The 20,201-nt window shown below is 36.1% G+C and overlaps 2 protein-coding genes across 4 annotated transcripts; both read right to left on the reverse strand.

Moving 5' to 3' along the window:
• Positions 1 to 1,931: 1,931 nt before the first annotated feature.
• Positions 1,932 to 6,783, reverse strand: LOC113691407 (BTB/POZ domain and ankyrin repeat-containing protein NPR1). 3 transcript variants are annotated; one of them, XM_027209533.2, is made up of 4 exons: positions 5,769 to 6,775; positions 3,792 to 4,539; positions 2,789 to 2,989; positions 1,932 to 2,378 (listed from the first exon to the last, which is right to left on the reverse strand). In XM_027209533.2, the coding sequence occupies exons 1-4, from the start codon at positions 6,324 to 6,326 to the stop codon at positions 2,104 to 2,106; spliced, it is 1,782 nt and encodes a 593-aa protein (XP_027065334.1). In that variant the 5' UTR covers positions 6,327 to 6,775; the 3' UTR covers positions 1,932 to 2,103. The 3 variants fall into 3 exon arrangements, with proteins under 3 accessions (XP_027065334.1, XP_027065336.1, XP_027065335.1); XM_027209535.2 differs by having other exon boundaries at positions 2,250 to 2,378; positions 2,773 to 2,989; positions 5,769 to 6,783; XM_027209534.2 differs by having other exon boundaries at positions 2,250 to 2,378; positions 2,784 to 2,989; positions 5,769 to 6,780.
• A 1,748-nt stretch (positions 6,784 to 8,531) lies between these two features.
• Positions 8,532 to 10,337, reverse strand: LOC113691487 (uncharacterized). Its single transcript, XM_072051616.1, has 3 exons — positions 9,841 to 10,337; positions 9,705 to 9,757; positions 8,532 to 9,024 (listed from the first exon to the last, which is right to left on the reverse strand). The coding sequence occupies exons 1-3, from the start codon at positions 10,146 to 10,148 to the stop codon at positions 8,696 to 8,698; spliced, it is 690 nt and encodes a 229-aa protein (XP_071907717.1). The 5' UTR covers positions 10,149 to 10,337; the 3' UTR covers positions 8,532 to 8,695.
• Positions 10,338 to 20,201: the final 9,864 nt, after the last annotated feature.

The raw sequence follows: 20,201 nt of genomic DNA on the forward strand, positions 1-20,201 counted from the left end.
TCCTGGTAAGTATTATAGTATAATTTAAAAATTTTGAAAATTTTTTTTAAGATTATTGTAATTAAAATTTTTAAAAAATTTGTAGCAGATAAACTTGACAAAAAATTCAAGTGCCAAACAGGATCTAAGGATGGGAAAAATGTGGCCAGAGTTTTGAAAAAATAAGTTTTTTCGAATAATCTCTCATCTAACCACACCCTATCATCACCTCTACTTTTGTCCTATGTCTCTTCAACTCGCTGTCATGATTTCTCACCCAAGAAAGACTAACGCAAGCAAATTTGACCAAAAAAAAAAAACACATATTACTTCTTTTGCTTTTTCATTTTTTGGTATAAGAAAATTTGGATAGATTTGATTGTAATATACGCCCACCCAAAATTAAATTAAAGTTACTTATAAAAGTTTTACCAAATCGCACGTCTTTCACGAAGAAGGAAATGGTCCGTTTTACTACTAATTAATTGCCTCGACAAAAACATCTCACCACTAAGAAGGAAGATTGTTGTGTGCTCCCAATCCGTGTGACAAGGTGGATGACGTAATGTGTGCCCCTTTCCTTTAGTGCCATGCCAAAAGTGGATATACATTTATCATTACATTTGCTAGAAAGTTCAAATAAATCTGTTGGCGCTGTCAATTTTGGGCCACGCGTCCGGTTGGCGTCAGTCCCAGCACGGCTTTCCTTTTATGGTATCGTGATCTATGGATTTGACTAAAAGGATTTCCTAGTCATTCTCCCATCTTAATACGTTGATTTTACTTTTCAATTGAAAAATATACTTAATTTTAAATTTCTTCAAAATGCTCTTATTTAATAAAAGTCATTATTATCATCTAATTTTGTTTAGTATAATCTAGTTTATTTAATACAGGTTGTTATTGAATTGTGCAACTTTCTATCAATATTATTATTATTGCAATTAATATAAAACTCATTAGTCATACTCCATTAAATGTACGAATATTTTAGAGAGATAATAAACTAGATTTATTATTCTAACGAAGTTAACTAACTTTCTTTTTTTAAACTACTCGCGGCCTCTGGGCCTTTAGCTATTAGCTAATCAAAAGTTTTGTGCGCTTGAACCCTCTACAACGTAAGGGCTAATTACTTAGAATATAGGTTGAAAAAAGAAAAGTTAGACACTTATGGGTCTGACAGAAGGGTGTATAAATCTATGGGTGCCGGCACCTAACACCCAAATTTTTTTTTTTAAAAAAGATCCATGGGTGCCGGGCTGATAATTGACACAAACCTTTTTTTTTTAAAAAAAGATTAGTTGATAATTAGTTTATGTTATTTAGGATATGGTTAGTTTAATTAGTTTAGTGGATTAATTAGTTTAATTAATTGAATGAATTAATTTTAAGAGGTTCGATAAATGCATTTAATTAAGGTGATGAATTAGGTTTAATTTGTTATTTATTAAATATTCATTAATTTATTATAAATGATTTAATTATTTAATTATAATGCATTATTTGATGTTATTTGTTATTATTTGTTGTTATTTAATGGACCTTGAGAAATTTCTTTACGAAACTCCATGGCTGCGTAATAGTTAAGTGCGTATAGGGATATTTAGAAGAATAAAACGCCAAAGAAGTGATATTATTCAAGTAATCCCTTATTCAGTTGTCTGCCATTTTACTCCCTTGGAAAGTCGTCTACTGCGGCTTCCCCCTCACTAGATCCTCTCTGAATCATTGTCCTCTTGGGACCAATCTTCACCAAATTCCTGGAAGGCATCCGAAGAAATATCAAGAATTTCGGAAATTATTGAAAAGGGAGGACATATAGTCCATGGACGTTCAAGGACCTTCGCAAGATCCTACCCCGTTTAAGCAAATGAAGAAGAAGATGTGTAGGACCACCTTGCACTTTACATTCCTTGGTTTCTTATAACTTCGAATACAACATTGGCTAATTTAGTTCAATCCTTTTCTTCCATTATACATGCGGGACGGGCAAAAATATGGTACAGAGCTCCCACAGGCATAGACAAGCAAAAAGTTGAAATAAAACATATGATACAACAAAAAGGAGATATCGTCCTTTACCACAGTTTCTTTCTTTTTTGTTTTTTTTTTTTTTAACTCCTACTTTCTGAAAGTGAGCTTCATGTCGGACTTTATCATTTCCATGGATGTTGATGATGAAGATGACGATAAGTTGTTATTCCTGTCAAATTCTTGTTTATCCTCGCTGAATGCCTTGGTCAGGACTTCCTGGAGTTCCAAGTATCTTTGCTTCTTCAATTGACGTTCTTCTGGAGTTTCATTTCCCATGTAAGCTATCTCTGAGAGGTCGTCAGCGTCCATGATCTTGTTGAGTACATCAGAACAACGAGGAAAAAAGCGTTTCCCGAGTTCCACTGCGCATTATTAGCATACCACGCTATGAGATCACATGGACTTCTGCCCAACTGGAAACCAGATTCCAGACAAATTCATTCTATATGCTACAATTGTTGAGGCAATTGCAAATTAACTCCGCTTTCCTCAGAAAAATGAAAAAGACAATTTGTGAAAGGTATTGAAGCCCAAATCCTTGTAAAAAAATTTTCATATTATACGTGGAGCTGTTCCATGGCCCATGAAGAGCAATCACTTGTAAGGATTAAGGAACGAACACTACTATTTGGACATGAATTCCTCTTCTTAAACCCTCCAAAAAAAAACTCCCACCCCAAAAAAAATAAAAGGCTTTTGCGAGATGTGTGATATCAAACAAGGTGGCACTAAATGGAAACAAAACAGATTACTTACTCTCAAGTTACCTTACCAGTTCTGGAAAGCGCTCTCATTCTACTCAGATGCTCTTCTTTCATTTTGAAAGGTGTCTCGTTCAGGTCCACAGTTGTCCTCTTAGCCTCCGCCACATTCTTATTAATGGTAGCTAACGGGAATTCAGAAGTGCCATCAACTTGAGCAATATCCATGGCAACCTTTGCCTCCATGGGGAATAGAAGTTTAGCCAATCCAACTGAAGCATCCAGAATCAATTATTTTTAGTACAAGAAATCTCAAAAACCTAACACTACTCTAACAGGCATACTTACAAGTGACTAAAATGCTGGAAAGAAGCAGTACAGCTGAATATATTTTTCATTGAGCACTAATGATTAAACTCAATACAAAATTATAGTTTTGACACTTTAGGAGAATATCAGACCATTGGCGGCAAGCAGATCACCAATTGAGTACCAGAGATCAAGATTTAAAGGTGGAGGAGCAGCTGGAGCCAAAGCTTGTGATGCATCCGAAAAATACAAGAGAGACAAAGTAGAACTAAAACATAAGCTCCCACTCATCCAAAAAAAGAAACTGAGATTGAGAAATCACTTAGCAGGTGGACCTCATAAAGCAAAACAACACCCAGCTAAAAGATGTCTACCTTGCACAGCTGTCAACATATTCCTGATGCAGTACAGCTTTTTTAACACTTATTAGCAGCAATACCATTATCTTATCTAAAGAACTTCCTCGTGTTGTTTTTTTTTTTTTCCTGATCTGAAAAACTTAAACTGGCCATTCTTTCAAAATTAGGTGTTAGTATTGAACATACATGTGGTATCAGAAGCATTCTGTCCAAAATAAGTGCTAAAAGATGACCCAATTAAAAACGGGTACTTGAATCATGAAGCTCCTACTTATAGCTATTCAAAATGGAAAGGTGTTGATGCTGGTCCAAGAAGGAGTTCATGAGGGTGACTAAATTGTTAACAAGCAAGCGGAACATGACCGACCGAACAAAAGACAAGCTTGGCATCGACCGGATATTTTACCTCTATTTTCAAGGTATAACAATTTCATACGCAGATCATCGCCTGCCATAGCTAGAGAAACTGAAGCTTCTCCCAGCAGTGGATCTCTTCTTTCTGCCTGCTCCAAAATTTCTATGCACAATCTATCCTTTGGAGAAGCTTCACCTTCCTCTGTTGGCTTCTTATAATCCACTGCTCTAGTTAGCCTCTTTGAGATCTGAAGGGCTTTCCTTCCATCTGATGTGAGATCAGTTGGACTAGCTCCCTTTGTTAAAAGAGAAACTATGATTTTAGGTTCTTTTCTCATTGCAGCAACATGGAGTACAGTGCATCCCCTAGGATTTCTATGGTTTACATCAGCAAGGGCTAGATCTAGAAGCTCTGTTGTGGTCTTTGCGTCGCAATAGGCCACGGCATAATGTAGAGCATATGCATCATCTAACGTGGTATGCCCCTCTTTAAGTAGCATCTTAAGTAACTCAACATCGTCAGAATCCAATGCCCTGTGAATCCTCTTCACATGTTTATCAGGAAAACTACTTGTATCAAGCCCTTGCAAACCAAGTTCCCTGCGTGCATCAATGATTTGCTTGACAATGTGATGAGGCAATGCTTTATCCAGGGTTATCATGTCAACATCAGATTTAACTATAACCTCGATACATCTACCGAGCAATCTCTCACATGATTTACCACATATGTTTGCAACAGATAAAATAATCAATACATCATCTGCAGCAGCTTTGTGAAGAACGTCCAGCAGGTGCCTCTGCAAGGAAAATAAAGATGCAAGAGAAATTTTAGGGAGGAATAACACCATGATCATTTGCTGCTTGATTGTATTCTTTCTCGAGCTAAAGTGAGTGATTGATTTAAAAAAAAAAGGGAGGAATAACACCAGCAAAGGACTCATCTAATAGTTTCTCTTGCTAAGCCATTAGCTAAACTCAGTGGCCTTATTTGCAACAAAAATCACTATAAAATGGATAATTGGGTGTCTGTAATAGGAAACTATACTAGGGCATCCAGCACTTGTCAGCCAAAAACAGCAAACAACAGGCTAAAGAGGTTTTCCAAGTTTCAGTGGTCCATAAACTTGCATGCATACAATAGTTCAGTTCTAAGAGACTCGTATAACAATTATTGACACAGCTGGCATTAATAATTGAAGAGAACTTCAAGCTCCAGCATCATTTTCAAAAATTAGAAAGGCACCTCCATTTTGATCTGTGTTTTCATTCATCCCACTGTTAGTCCAACCAGTCCTCTTTTTGTTTTGGCGCATCCATTACACAGGGAATGTACCAGCATTTAACTAAGGGTGTCTATGCATCTTTTAGTTGACAATATGATCATCTTTGTCCTGCTGGGGAGAAAATGAAGAACCAGTTGTCCAAGAATATAGCAACCCCACATGATTAGTCAACCATCACCATCCTTTAAGTTTTGATTTACTTGGCTACAAAGCCAGATGGTTTCCACTGGTGGATATTCTCGTACTTGTTCAAATCCATATTTTCGGCCGTCACCCCTTCCTTACTTCCACAGACAGTCCAATTAGGACATAATTCAACTTAATATGGCACAACAGCAAGGATAACCCTGTATCTGAAAGACAACCCAAACTAGTAGTAAATACTAAAAATGATCTATATTCACTAGGAGCCCATTTCTAAATAGTTCCCTAAATTATAGGACCAAGTTTGAACAAGATTTAGTTAACATCTTAAGCTCCGGTGTATGAAGATAAAAACTCAAAATTACACATAAATATATCAAGCTACCTGAGCTAGACCAACAAAGGCTCTCGAATAAGAATTGAATGTCACCAAGGAATCCATTCAAGCCTGAAAATCCTATTTCGGTTCCTATACGAAATAAATTTGGCTCAATTAAACTTGAATGTAACCTATATGGCTCATATGAATTAAGCCAAATGAATTAGTCCAAGCACACACAATTATCTACAAATGAGTACAAGACAAAGCGTTAGTTTACCTGAAACTTGGCAATCAGCTCAGGGACCTGAAATATGAAAGATGCGTACAATACCTCCGCCATGAACTCCATCCGTGGCCTACACGCCACATGCGAGCACTCATCGTCCACACAGATGCAAACATCCTTGGGCGACGGCCTAACTCTGCCACAGTACAGATACGCCAGCACCGTCAGCAGCGCGTCGAAGCTGACATCACGCTCCTTCATCAACTCCTTCAACTCAACCTTGGCGGCGGCATTAGTCTTCTCCTTGGCACCGGAGAATACGCTCTTGAAAAAGGAACTCCTGGCCGAGAGAATGCATCGGTGCACCGGAATCTCCCTGCCGCCAGGGGCCACGAGCCTGGCGTCGGCGAAGAAGTCCAAGCAGTCAGGAGAAGACGACGCGTCGGATAAGAAGATGGACTCTAAGGTGTGGGAGAGGCGTTGAAGTGAGACGACGTCGGATTCCGGGGAGAGAGACGATTCGGTGTTGGCGCCGGCGCAGCAGATGCTGCTGCTCCCGCCGCTGATGTCAACATCGCTGGAGTCGGAAAAAACAGTGCGAGTAACCATGATCGAGGGCAAAGGTGTAAATAGAAGAATTAATGGAAGGAAAAGGCCATCGAGTTGTGGATAATTACGGAGAATGGCAGGGGGAGTGGTCCGAGTGGAGTGACGGGGAAAAAGGACGGAAAATTAAGGCGGGAATGAGTTGGAAAGAAGTTGGGAATATGGGGTGGGGGAGCGGTGGGGGATTTGGGGACAGGAATGACATTTGCCAAGAAGAAGAAGGAGTCGTCGAGCGTGGGAATTGCGGTCAAGAGAGAGAGAGAGAGAGAGGGGACGGGAATCAGGAATCAGGAATGACGACTGAACTGGAGCCGGAGCGAGTAAAAGTTGGAGGCAGGCGTGGGCGTCTTGCGGGGCGAGGGAAGAAATCGGTCGATCGGCTAGGAGACTGATGTATTATTAGTCCGAGTAATTACTTCCGGAAATTAATTAAACCGTGCGTCGGCACAGGATCTCCATTTGTTCTTCGAAAGTGGAGGACAAGTGTGTATTAAATATATGTCAAGTATTTTATTTATATATATATATATATATCATTTTTACTGCAAATATAATAATATAATATAAAAAAATACAACAATCGAACGGAATTGCCGATCGCCAAACCAAACAGGTGGCCACTCGTTCCCATGCACGTTCATCATAAAAGCCAAAATCTCACATAAACAAAGAAAATACCCTTCGAACAATTTGTGGTGAAAGTCAACTGAATCGATTCCTCTCATGTATCGAAGAGATCATTGGTTAATTTACTTTAGATTCGGATAATACTTTGTAGCCTTTGTGTAAATCACCACTTTGATTTTGATTCCCTTCGAACCCCAATTTGTACATCAGATTTTCTGCACTGGACCTGAAATTGGACCAATTCTGATCCAAAGAAATCACCTACATTTCTTCTAGAAGAATCTTATGCCTACAGTTGCAGGGTGCTCGGATATGGATCATTTGGCCAAGAAATTTTAAGAATTAGTAGTGATAATGGAACCTGAAAATCACAATCATGAATTTCCGATGCCTTGTGACCTCCCTGAAAACTTCCAAAACCAATTAGACATGATGTAGAAATAATAAATGTGTCTGTGTCATGACTGACGGCCGTGGCTGTTACTTTCTTGACTAATACTACGTAAAAGAAAAGATAAAATTGTCCACAATGTCTTGAATCAGTCGCATACAACCTGGATAAACAACAATTTTATGTCGGAGAAACAGTAGGGGGAGGGAGGAATCTTAGAAAATGTTGTATTTATTGAGTTATTCCACTGCAGACAAAAAAAAGAAGAAGAGGGATTGCATTTTATTCCCTCATCTTGTTGCAAATGCAGAATTTAGACGGAAAATCAAGAGTGAAGTAAACCGTAAAATAATCGTAAATGTCTAGATTGTGTTGGCATTCTGAAAGATCTTATCGAGGTGAAAAAGGTGCTAGATGATCTTGCAGCTGCTACGCCTTCTTCTTTGGTGCCTCTACCTGATCAAGCCATTTGGCTTCCTGACTCTGGTGGACGGTACACACTGCTAAGTCTGCTATGCAGCAGCTGTCTATATCTGCACCTAATGTGCCTTGGTTTTCTATTGTCTGGTAAAATGCATGGCATGTCCTTAGGCATGCTTTTTTTCAATGGTTGGCTTGCAAAAATAGATTGATGATGAAGGACAGATTGCTAAATTGAGGAATTGCAGTAGATTCCATGTGTACCCTCTGTATGCAGAGTAATGAAAATCTTGAGCACATTCTCTTCCTTTGCCCTTAGTCCTATGCGGTATGGAGATTTGTCAAGGAGAAATGCCTGGTGTTCAAGGCTCCTCCGGCATTGCTCTCAGAATACGTTTGTTTGCCAGGACCGGAGAGTGGCTTTTGCTGCAACTATTTACCACTTCGGTTGCCAAAGGAAAGTGAGGGTGTTCAAGCATTTTTATGTTGAGCCTATGAGCGTGACTCGGCCGATTATCTGGGATTTGAGAAGAACCGCGGCTGGTTGGAGACCAGTGAACAGACAGCAGGACAATCTAAACCTGTGCTTGAACCTTAGTTGTTGTTTTTTTTTTTTTGGTTAAACAACTGTACCTCTCTGTTTTGTTCTTGATGTAAACTGCCCCCTACTGATGTGCAGTCTTTAGTTCTTATATCGATAAAAACATGGAGCTTGCAAACAAAATAACTTGTTTGATCTAATACTTTTATCAAGAAAAGACAAAAAAACAGAAGCAAAGAGAGGCATCACCACTATGATCGGCCTTTCCACAATATCCATATGCAGGTGAAGTTTACAATTCTGTGCTTTAATTCTACTTAATAACTAGCTTGCCATTCATTTATGGGGGAGCTGCTGATCCAATCAAATGCGGAGATGCTCAAGACTTCACTCTCAATCTTTATTATGGCTCCGTGGAGAACACATTTTTTCCAACCCCTTTCCAATAGACATCCTGAATCCACCTTCTTTCTTTGATGACGAAGTGTCTGCTCTAGAATCCTTCTTCGGATGAATTGCATGAACAAGGGCCTCAACTTCTTCCTTTGCTCTTTCAAAGACGTTTGGACCTTTAATTTCAGTAATGGGAGTGTTCTCATCTATGTCATCACTTGCTCCATGAGTTTCTTTATGATGATGATTTGCCGGCTTCTTTTTATGTAAAAATGCTTCAATGTCTTCCTTGGCTCTCTCAATAAATTTAGGCGACTTTCTGTCCTGCTCTAATAAGGTTGAAAAAGAGAGATAAATAGTCAAGTACGGGCTTCAAACTCTTCAAGAACCTAGTTGTCAGTGTCTTAAAGACATTAATTTGTGTTAGAAGAGTAAAAGAGACAATACGAGGAGGAAGTCGCAACTAATTACAAAAACCAGGGATAGTCTCTCATAAGTCTCTTCCTTTTGCAGTTCCTTGATTTAAAAAAAAAACTGTTAACGCTTCACATTGTCCCTGGAGCATGCCTCTTGATTATACATTTTTAATGGGTCGATGCAGAAAGAGATCATCTACATTAATCCTCAACGTTTTTATATTTGCCAGAGATCCTCAAAGAAACTTACGTAACAGAAAATTTTTCATGTTATGTTTTTCTTTTGAACACCTTTTTTGCAAGATCTACTCGTAGTGGTGCGAATGATTCATGCTTGTTCCAGACACCATACATAAACAAAATTACGTGAATGGAAACACAACATCCATTTTCACGACAACAGCAACCAAACCTGTAAATTAAATTCTGACAAAGGTGCTCAATTCCCAGTGGATTGAATGCAACAAGGCCAACCCTCAAAACTTATACTACTAAAGTAACAGGGAAGTGACTCGAGAACCGAAGAGAATAAAATTCCAATTCCAAAGAGATCGCTTCAAACATGATCGTAAACAGGACAAGACAGTTCATACCTGAATGAGTTTCTGAAACTTCTGATTTTAATTCCACATTTGCAGCAGAATGCCTGCAATCCGTCTCACAATATTAACAAATCAATCAAGCACATCAATTAAAATGGATGGCATTTGGTCTGTCAACTTTCCAAACCTGTCTTGACCATGATTCCCAGTATCCTGAGGTTCCTTCCTGGGATGAATTGCCTGAACAATAGCCTCAATTTCCTCTTTGGCTCGTTCAAACACATTCGGAGCCTTCACGTCACTGATAGAAGTTTCTTCCTCAATATCATCGCGCAATCCATGAGTTTCCTTGTGATGATCTTGAGGATGATGATGGGGGCTTCGATTTGAATCATAGAATCCTTCCCTAGTTCTTTCATGAGCATAGACCCTTTCTACATTTTCATCCACCACCAAATATAAGAATCTTGGACTCTTGTATAACAAAATCTTCATGTGATTCACAAACAATTGAACCCCAAAAAAATGAACAAGAAAGGTAGCTGATTTTTAAATGAAAAGCAATGAAAAACTTGCCTGATTCTGAAGCAAGGCTTGATGAAGGTTTTGCTCTTGATTCAGGCATATTGGAGATTATTGAACTCTGAAGTAATCAGAAAAACAAAATTGGAACGTGGAGAACGATGAAAGTGGTTCGACAGTCCGTATGTGGTAGGTTTCAATGTACGCAGAACAGTTGGAAAGAATAAGGAATCCAACACATAAAATATGCAGCATGCGGGTAGAGGTGGCAAAATGGGTGATTTGGACGGGTTTGGGTTGGGTAAAATGGGTAATGGGTATAAGTGAGTCAATCCATTTATATCCATTTAATTAGATGGGTATAAATGGGTAAGTCAAAAAATGAGTTGGGTAACCCAATTATCCATTTATAACCCATTTATTCTAATTTTTTACAAGCTCATATAAATTCATTTTGTAAACTAAATTATCAATTTATACCATTTTACACCCATCATTAATTTTAAATATTTACTTATTATGCCAAATAAGTCTAATTATCAATTTTTTTTCCTTCCGCATGCCATGTTGCAAAATTACATATTATTTAATAATTGAACAATGAGAATCTAAAATTTTGGACTAAATAGTATGAAAGTTAACAAAAAAATTTAATCCAAAACTTTGAACCCCTAGTATTTTTTCGTTTATAAATTTAAAATTTCATTTGAAAATGTAAGAAAGGAAGCTAAAATTTGTCATAAATTGATGATGCTAAAAAATGATTAAATTAATAAATTACAAGGAAATAAAGCAATAAGATAAAACCAACAAATAAATATAATAAATAAAACAAAAATACTTAACATCAAAAATAGTTAAAAATCCTTATGAAGACTAGCAATCACTTCATTTAGCATACAAATAAAGACAAATTTTCAATAAATACGAATAACAAGCATTCAGCTTCTCAAGCTTCGTACAACTGTATACGACCATTTCAAACGCCTGTAGTAAGCAGCTTGAAGGAGTGCCAGTGACAGTAAAAAGATAGCAACCTAAAAGTTTGCTGCTGGCTCAACACAAAATAGAGAAGATTCCTGGCAACCAAAACCAAAACCAAATTCAAAGTTCTCCTCTCTCGTATTAGCTCTCTGCCGACTCACGAGTCACGACCGATTCTTCTAGAGTGAGGATTTCACTTGGTTTTTATTTTTCTAGAGTGAGAATGTAAATTAAATGGGTTAAATGGGTTAGATGGGTTACCCAGTTAAACCCATTTAATAAATGGGTATAATTGGGTAACCCATTTATATCCATATATAAAAATTTAATGTACCCATATCCAATTATTAATGGACGGGTATGGGTAAAATTAATTAAATGGTTTTATTTGACACCTCTACATGCGGGTACCAAACTTACACGGGAAACAGGTTGGAATGGAAACGGACCCGTCACCCAAAAGCTCTCCGTTCCCCACCCCCTCCCGTCGTATGCAATGTTTTGAAAACCGGACCGGGCCGGGCCAATTCGATCAATTGAACCGCAAACCGGCCATGCCTCCGGTCCGATTCAATTACAAAGCCAAAGAATTAATTAAACCGATCAAAATTGGTTCAAAATCGATTGAACCGATCAAAATCGGGAGGTTCAACCGATTTTATTAAGTATTTATTTTTTTAAATAAATATTTTAGTTTTATTCAAAATTTTAATACTAAAATGAATAAAAATTATTAAACTTTTGAACTGGAATTGAATCGGTTGACTGGATCGAACTGTGAACCGGAATGTTTTCGGTTCACTCTCTGATGCAGGTTTAAAAACATATGGTTATTTGTATTGAGGCACACTCATATTATAGAGAAAAATAAATAATTACAAAAATATTTCATAATAAATTAGTTGTAGCAAAGTAATCAAATATGGAATTTTCTAATTTTTATTATTGAAGTTGGTAGGAAGATTTGGAATCAATATAGTAATAGTACATAAGTATAATAGTAACATTTATGTAAATGTAATACATAGTAAATAAGTATAGTAGTAGCACTTATGTAAACATGGGAGTGATACAATAGTATCAGTTATGTAAACATAAGGAATGCGAAACATGATGTGATTGTATATTATTCTATTATATAAGAGTAAAATTAGAACGATGAATAATGACCATTTTTTTTAACACAAAACAGATTACTCATAGAAAAATATATACTAATAATGAATTTATTCATCGTTTTTAAAAAATTTTAATAAAAAATTTAACATTAAAAAATTTTCAAAATTATTATGATCGTGTGAGTCTGTTTCTCTATATTTGATATTACATAAAATCTAAATTACTTACCATTATTTTTTGTAACTTACATGCCATAAAAAAAGAGTAAACTAAATAACGAATTTATTATTTAACTACAAAAAATTAACAAGAATGATTATATTATTTTATCATGAGTTTTTCTAAAAAGTATCCATTGGGCGAATAGACACTCGATAACACACTCAAAATTCATCAAACTTCTCATATATATACATATATTAACATTTATTACTATCCCTTGTATTTATATACTTTTCCTATTTAATCTTACATACCTTCCATTGTATTTATTTACTTTCTCTATTTAATATTATATTTTAAAAAATGTAACACCTAAAATATATCTTAACAAGTGTCTATTGGACATTCTAGACAGACGCCTTTATTATAAGAAAATATCATATTATCAATTTCATATTACATGTATATAATTATATTATATTATGTATTATGTGTGTGTGTGTGTGTAATATTAAAAAATTAAGCAGGGGACGGGAACGAGGCATTCTCCCGCTTCCTGGTCCAGTTAAAAATAGAGAGAAAAACTCACTTTCCCTCCCCAGTCCCTGCCCTCGTCGTCGCTCCTGTCTAGGCCTATCAACGGTTCGGGTCTAGACCCGGATCAGTCAATTTTTCACGGGTTCGGGTAGGGATATAATTCCGTTACTCTGACCCGGATCTGTTTTGTCAAACAAAAAAATGGGTCAGTTACGGAATATAGCAATCTGGCCCGTGTGCGGATATAAAAAAAAAAAAAAAATAAATATATACACACCCCAAATTTATACCCCAAAGGTCCAAACAACTAAATATTATCCACGGACATGCAGAGCCTTTAGCATATACAACACCTGTTGCAAAAGCATGGATTTGAATCTTGCAACAAGTATTTATCGATGCTAAACATTATATCTAGAAGATGTTAACTAACATATGCAATATAGCCCAGTTAAGACTTTAACCAAGTGATAACATTGAAATAACACTTGTTGGACAAAATTAAATTGACCTTTCTTAATAAAAGTAGTACTTTTTCTAATTTTGTTGTAAAACAGGTTTCAGCCATTTTTTCGGGTAGACCCGGACCCGGATCCAGATGTAGGTAGACCCGTCGGATCCGGGTCTGGAACATAGAGTAGAAGATCCGTCGAGTAGACGGGCCGGATACGAAACCGGTATAGTATGACGGGTTTGGGTCCGAGTCTGGAATAATGAATTCCAACTCGGATTCGACCCATTGACAGGTCTACTCCTATCTCCGCCCCTGCCCCTACCTCACATTTGTCATTTTCCCTTGCATTGGTGAACCCAAGACACTCTCCCCTATTACCATTCCTAGAAACAGGATAATAAATTAGACCAATTCCATTATGCATCCCTTATGAATCGTAAAATACAAAAAACCTCCATTTAGTTTGGTGTACGTACGCACATTTTAGCTTCCTATGGTATATAAACTTACAATTTAATCCTTGTGGTTGCGATAAAAGTGAAAGTATTAGATGTTCTATTAGATAAAATGGTCAATTTGCAATAGTAACACTTTTCAAATAAAATCATTGTGAAATTATAAAATAAACCTCCAATCAAAACATGACATAATGTTCTAAACAAATTTTGACGGCAATGTATTAGAAAATTCTAAGGTAAAAGTAAAATTCTAGAAAAAGCTGTCTGTTATACTACTATAATGAATCGTGACAAAAATTATCATCCTTCTTTACATTTACCTAACCTAACATACCATATATGCACATATTTATAATTATTATCATTCCTTATATTTATATGCTTTTCCTATTTAATCTTACATATCATTTCTTATATTTATTTATTTTTTCTAATTAATCTTATATTTTAACTCCTGAAATATATTTTAAGGCCGTTAAACAGACCCGTAAATTAACACAAATTTGTATTTCAAAGCTGATTTAAATGATACCACGACAACCATGTAAATTGGGGTTAGGAAATAGTCGAATAGGTATGCTTCATCCTTGGGGTTAAGATAAGATGTTCCGTAGACCATTTTTTTCAAGTCATGGAGAAAATTTTCAAGTGAAGATGTTTTCAGAAAAATAAATGAATGAATAAATGAAGATGAGCGGCATAACCACTGTTTCCAAATTCCAACGTTGACTTCAACACTCTTTCAAAAAAAAAAAAAAACGATGACTTCAACCCGTATACCAGGACTAGTCTACCCAAAAAAAGAAAAAAAAAATCAATTGAACCGAAGCCTCTCCATGCGGGTTGTATGGACTTTTCTTCCTGATTGATCACTTATCCTACATTGTATAATTGATTATGTTTGAATAACTTTAAGATCACACATGAAGGGCTGAAATAATCCTTTTAATACATTTTCAGTCGGTGGATTTAAGATATTTGAGAAAATTGTAGTTTTAATCCCAAATGTTTAAAGTAAAGGTACTTTTAGTCCCTAAAGTTTGGATGAAAACAAATGTAGTTTCAAATGTTTTGGTTTTAATGGGCATTTAATTCTAATGATTGATTTTTACCAATTACTAGCGGAATTAAGTCATGCACCATCAATTAATAATTGAAAATTTTAATAAAATATTGCTAGGCATAATCTATAACATAAGATGACTAGTTACTCACATGCTAGTCGCTTGAGTAATTAGTGTTTAACGTAAATTTTTTAAAATTGCTGGGTTAAAGACTAATTATTCACGAGACCCGATTGTAGTAGCAATTAGTAAAAATCCGTCAATAGGACTCGATGTGCTTAGAAATCGAAACATTTGAAATTATATTTACTTTTGTCTAAACTTTAGAGACTAAAAGTGTTCATGCCTCAAATATTGGGGACCAAAATTGTAATTTTCTCTAGATATTTTGTTGCAAAAGTCGTTTAAAAAAAAAAAAAACAACATAATTTGATGAAGGTTCCATTCCACCACAACGTTCAGGGGGAGGCATATAAAATATTTTTGGCTGGGAAGTTCCCGTCACAAGCCTGGTCATAAATTTTTCTGTTTTCCAGAAAGTACAGGTACGTTTGGCCCCTTCAACAATTGAAAGTTTACGATGAAAAATCAGCCTTGAATTTGAAAGGCATTCCTGGATTCTCATGCGAATATGGAGAATCCGAACAACGCAACGGCGCTTCAACAGATTATATTTGGAATTCAAATCAGCACTCCGACATTCTTTGGCTCATAATAAGTCGGTGGTGTAAGTTTCTAGTTGTGATTTTAATTGAACTCCAAACAAGAAAAATTTCTTCAACCTCAGAGAAATTTTTCTTTTTGAATGAGCTACTAACGTTTGCGTTGGACTATCCGGTTTGAATGACTACGCGTAATGATACAGTAAGTAAAAAAAAAAAAGAATCCAAAATCAGCATTTGGATGCAAAGTGCAAGAAATTCAGGAGTTGATTAAGATACATCGTTCGTACAAGCCGTACCAGATTCGGGAGTTAGGACACAGTAGTATTAATTCCAGAAACCTAGGATTATAATAATATGGAATATGACCAGCAGGATTGAACTTCGAAAATCAGCTTGCCATTTCTCCTTAAATAAAACTTTAGCAATCGTGTTCTTTTGTTCGGAGTCAACTGGTAAAAGTCAACACGGATGCCTGCAACTTTTCTAATCAATACGAGGAATTTCTTTCTTTAATGACGTAGTCAGAGCTATACCTCATCTGACGAATTATCCTCGACATCTAGGTGTTGGAAACTTGGATGCAACTATTTGCAACTGTAGCTTTCCCAATGAGAGGTAAAAATTAAGCCATACAAAACTTCCAAATGTTTCCTTAATAACCCTCAATCTCTTAAATCCTTCGAATAATTGCATGTAAGTGGGGTTGGAGTCGTAGGTTTTGGGTAAAACGGTTACTTTAAATGAAAAGCTTAACCTACGCAAGTAAAAAATAATAATAATAAATACACGAGTTGATAAAATGTTTGATCGATCTTGTGATTAATATTGAAACCTTCAAAATGAGAGGATCTGATTTCGCACACCACGAAACTGTGTGATTGGATCTTGGGACAAGACGTTGATGGAAGGTTTTGAGGGAAAATTTCTTGAATTCTCCATGTGCACCACTTGAGATTATCATGTGTCACGCTAGCACTAATAATAATAATAATATATTGTCAAATTAGCGATTTGTGGTACGTGCATGCATGAAGCATGCAACGTCGTCTCCACGGTAAAGTCGATTTCAGACACGGTTACTAGACTTGACCAAAAGCTTAACAAGTCCCATAGTTGGTTTTTAAAACCAATCCAATGCAATTAATTGGACAAATCACAATCTGATTGAGTTGTAATCAATGTGAAATTAACGTGCTCCTTGCATAGTTGTCAGTCTAAGATGGAGTAAACCTTGCGCTTAGACTAAGTAAATGGTATTAATACATAACCCCGAATAATATAAAATCAAGCTCGTGCATAACCAAATTGCTCGATATGTTTACACGGGTGATCAAGCAATTAGAGAACCTCCAAAATTAATTACGCCTTTAATTAAATTATCCTACTATATATATATACTGGCAAATGCTCCGTGTGAACAGGTTTCCGATGATGATATAGCCGACGGCAGAAGTGGAAAAAACGATTCTACTGTATCTTTGGCGGCTGTCAAAAAAAAAAAAAAAGACAAAAAAAAGGGAAAAAAAATTTGACCAAATGGCTGCCGTCATTAGAATAGAGTCGTGAATTTGGAACTGGAAACTGGAAAGTCATTCAAGGCTAATCGATCTTACTTAATTCCTTCAGGAACATATTCAGGTCAACTCGATCAAAGTTCCATGAAATGGGTCTGATTCTTGACCATTCTCGTCATTCGTTGGATGCAAAAGCCTGTGTTTTTTTTTTCCCCTTTCTTTGTTCACTGTTTTACGTTATTCTGTCACGTAATATGTCACGCTTTTGTTTGTTTATGACTAAAAGGACAACTTAAATCAATCACTTATTCTCGTATGCTGTGTTCTTTTTACTCGCATGACAAATTTGATCTCTGATGGAAGAAGTAAGAATACTGGGACGGGTTTTGTAGAGGAGAAAGTGAAAAAAGGGAGAGGGAGATCGGGAAAAATCCACTTTTCATTTCTAAATTTTGAATTAGGGACACATTTTGTTTTTAAACTTTTAGACGCACCACATCTAATATATGAATTAATTATTTTTTGTCACATTTAGTCCAAAAATGATAAATTGCTTAATTTGGATGGAGAAAATCATGTGTTTGGCACGTGGTCATTAAGTAAAAATAATTTCTCGGTCAAAATTAATGGTCACGTCAGTCTTCTCCATTCAAATGGAATGCTTTACCCTTTTTGGACTAAATGTGATCCAAAATAATTAATTTATGTACTAAATGTGATGCGTTTAAAAGTGTGGTGATGAAATGTAGCCCTATCTCAAAATTTAATGACGAAATGTGAATTTTTTCTGAGGGAGATTGGTTGGTCAAAGTTACGAGTAACTTGCAAAACGGGATAGAAGATGCAAGGAAATAACTTCGAACCTTGATGAGGAGGAGATTTAACCTTTTGCAGTTTGCTTTATTATAATAATACTTGATAGTCTTGGATTTTTATCTCTTTGTTGTCTTTAATCACCAGTGAAATGGGAAAAAGAGAAACATACCCTGTCTAAGTTCTAAGCTACAATCTATTTACTCGTCATCGATCTTGGTATAATAGGATGAACTGATCGGATTATGACAAAGGAAGGATTAAAAAGCATAAAATAAAACAGGAACTTGAATTAGATGATAATTACCACTCCTGTCAACTTTTAGTTGTACAAAACATGGAAACATGCGTCACATATGGTGTTCTATTGTCTATTGATCCTATTTGCAGAGGCATTCACATTAAGAATTTCAGCTATTACAACCCAAAAACAGGTGTCTTATATTAAGCATTTTTCTCGTGCTCGTTCAACTGAGAATAATCAAAAAGAGAAAGCAAAAAGAAAAGTAGCAGTGCATTTGCGTTGTTTAAAGTAACACGAGACCTTTTAAATCATCTGCTCTTAATGTTAATTAAGAGCCCTAATCACCTCTAATTGCTGGCTCTATATATACGAGAGCCTTTTTTTTTTAGAGTTTTCTGCAGGGAGTGGATCCCGCAGACTAATCCCTTACCCCCGCAACTTGCTGGCAGCGAGCGAGACTCGAATCAGAGACAACACCCCATCTTCAGCAGCCCCATGCCACCAGACCAAGTCTTGGGGGGGCGGCCTTACCTGTTTAATTACACTGGTCTTGAAAATCATTTTGTTGGCTATTTTTGGCTTACAACGAGTGCAATTTTTTTTTTAATCTTTTGTTTATGCTTAAATTAAGCTGGTGTCGCTTTTCATCTTGTTTCACGTGATATTCCGCGGGTTTGTGTTTGCTATGGGACCCTAAACAGTATCTAAATATAAGGAAAATATATAAATATGAACTTATGCAATTTAATGAGAAGTTGTGTGCCATTAACTATCATCTAATGGGCCAGTTAAAAAATTCCATCTTCTGTAAACCCACCATATGTTCATATAAGCAAAAAGTACAATCTCTAGCTTCAAAATATTCTTAAATACGGACTTCTATATACCCGAGTTTGTTTACTCATCATTATTGTGTTCGAGTAAGAGTGCGAAGGATACATGGACGCGTATTGTGAAAACATTTTATGGTCAAATTTTGGAAAAATCGTTCTTCTTTTTTTTTTTTTTTTTAGTTAAACAAATTACTTGACTGATATTCATTTTTTTTTTGTAAAAAAAATTTATAGGTAAATAAATTACCCAACCTACATTCATTTTTTTTTCTTCAAAAAAGTGAGATCTAATCTTTTTGCACGTAAAAAGATAATTAAGTGTGGATTTCGTGGTGGATTCAGCTAAAAAGTGATTAGACACTTAAATTAGCACTAAATTTGACCAATTTGATTTTAAAAGGGATGTAAAGCCAGCATTTTAAAATTGTGGGGTGCAAAAACTTATTTGATAAAATGTGAGAAATTTTTTAAATGATTTTCCCTCAAACTTTTGTAAACGTATATTGGGGAGAGGCTATTGGTGTTAAGATACAAAGACAAGAGGCGGAAGAAGGAAAAATGCTCTCATGAAAAAGTAATTAATCAGCTATTGAGGTTGGCTCAGTGGCCATGGGTAGGATGTGCATCGAACTCGATTTCGCTAAATTAGAACTCTAAAATTGAAATTTTCAAAATTTTGGATATTGGAAGTTTCGATCGATTTCCTAATTAATCCTTTTAATTTTCCATAATTTCCATTCTTTCTTTTAATTCTGAAATTGCTTCTCAATTTCTGGTATTTTGCATACACCAAAACGTCCGCCCCACTAGGGAGACCAAAAGGTGATCCTAAAATTACCCCAAGCACAAGGCACAACGAATTGACAAATTGACCAGACCAAAAAAAATAAAAAAATAAGAAAAGGACGCATGCACAAGAAAACAAAACAACTAGGCCATGTTGCTGAGAAACGACGAGGATGACAGAGAAAGTTCAGAAATTTCAGGATAAACGTCAAAGTTCAGCAGCACCCGACAGAAATAATTTTCTCTTGACGTACATCATCAATTCAGCATCCCTTGCAGCTGTACCCCTGCCCCTACTTACGTGTTGGCGCGTTTTCGATTTCATGGGCCCGGTTTGGACTGCACAAGTAGTTGACCTTTAAAAACACTTGATGTAGAAAATTAAATGTTGAC

The sequence above is a fragment of the Coffea arabica genome, chromosome 6c, assembly GCF_036785885.1.
Source record: "Coffea arabica cultivar ET-39 chromosome 6c, Coffea Arabica ET-39 HiFi, whole genome shotgun sequence".
NCBI lineage: Eukaryota > Viridiplantae > Streptophyta > Magnoliopsida > Gentianales > Rubiaceae > Coffea > Coffea arabica.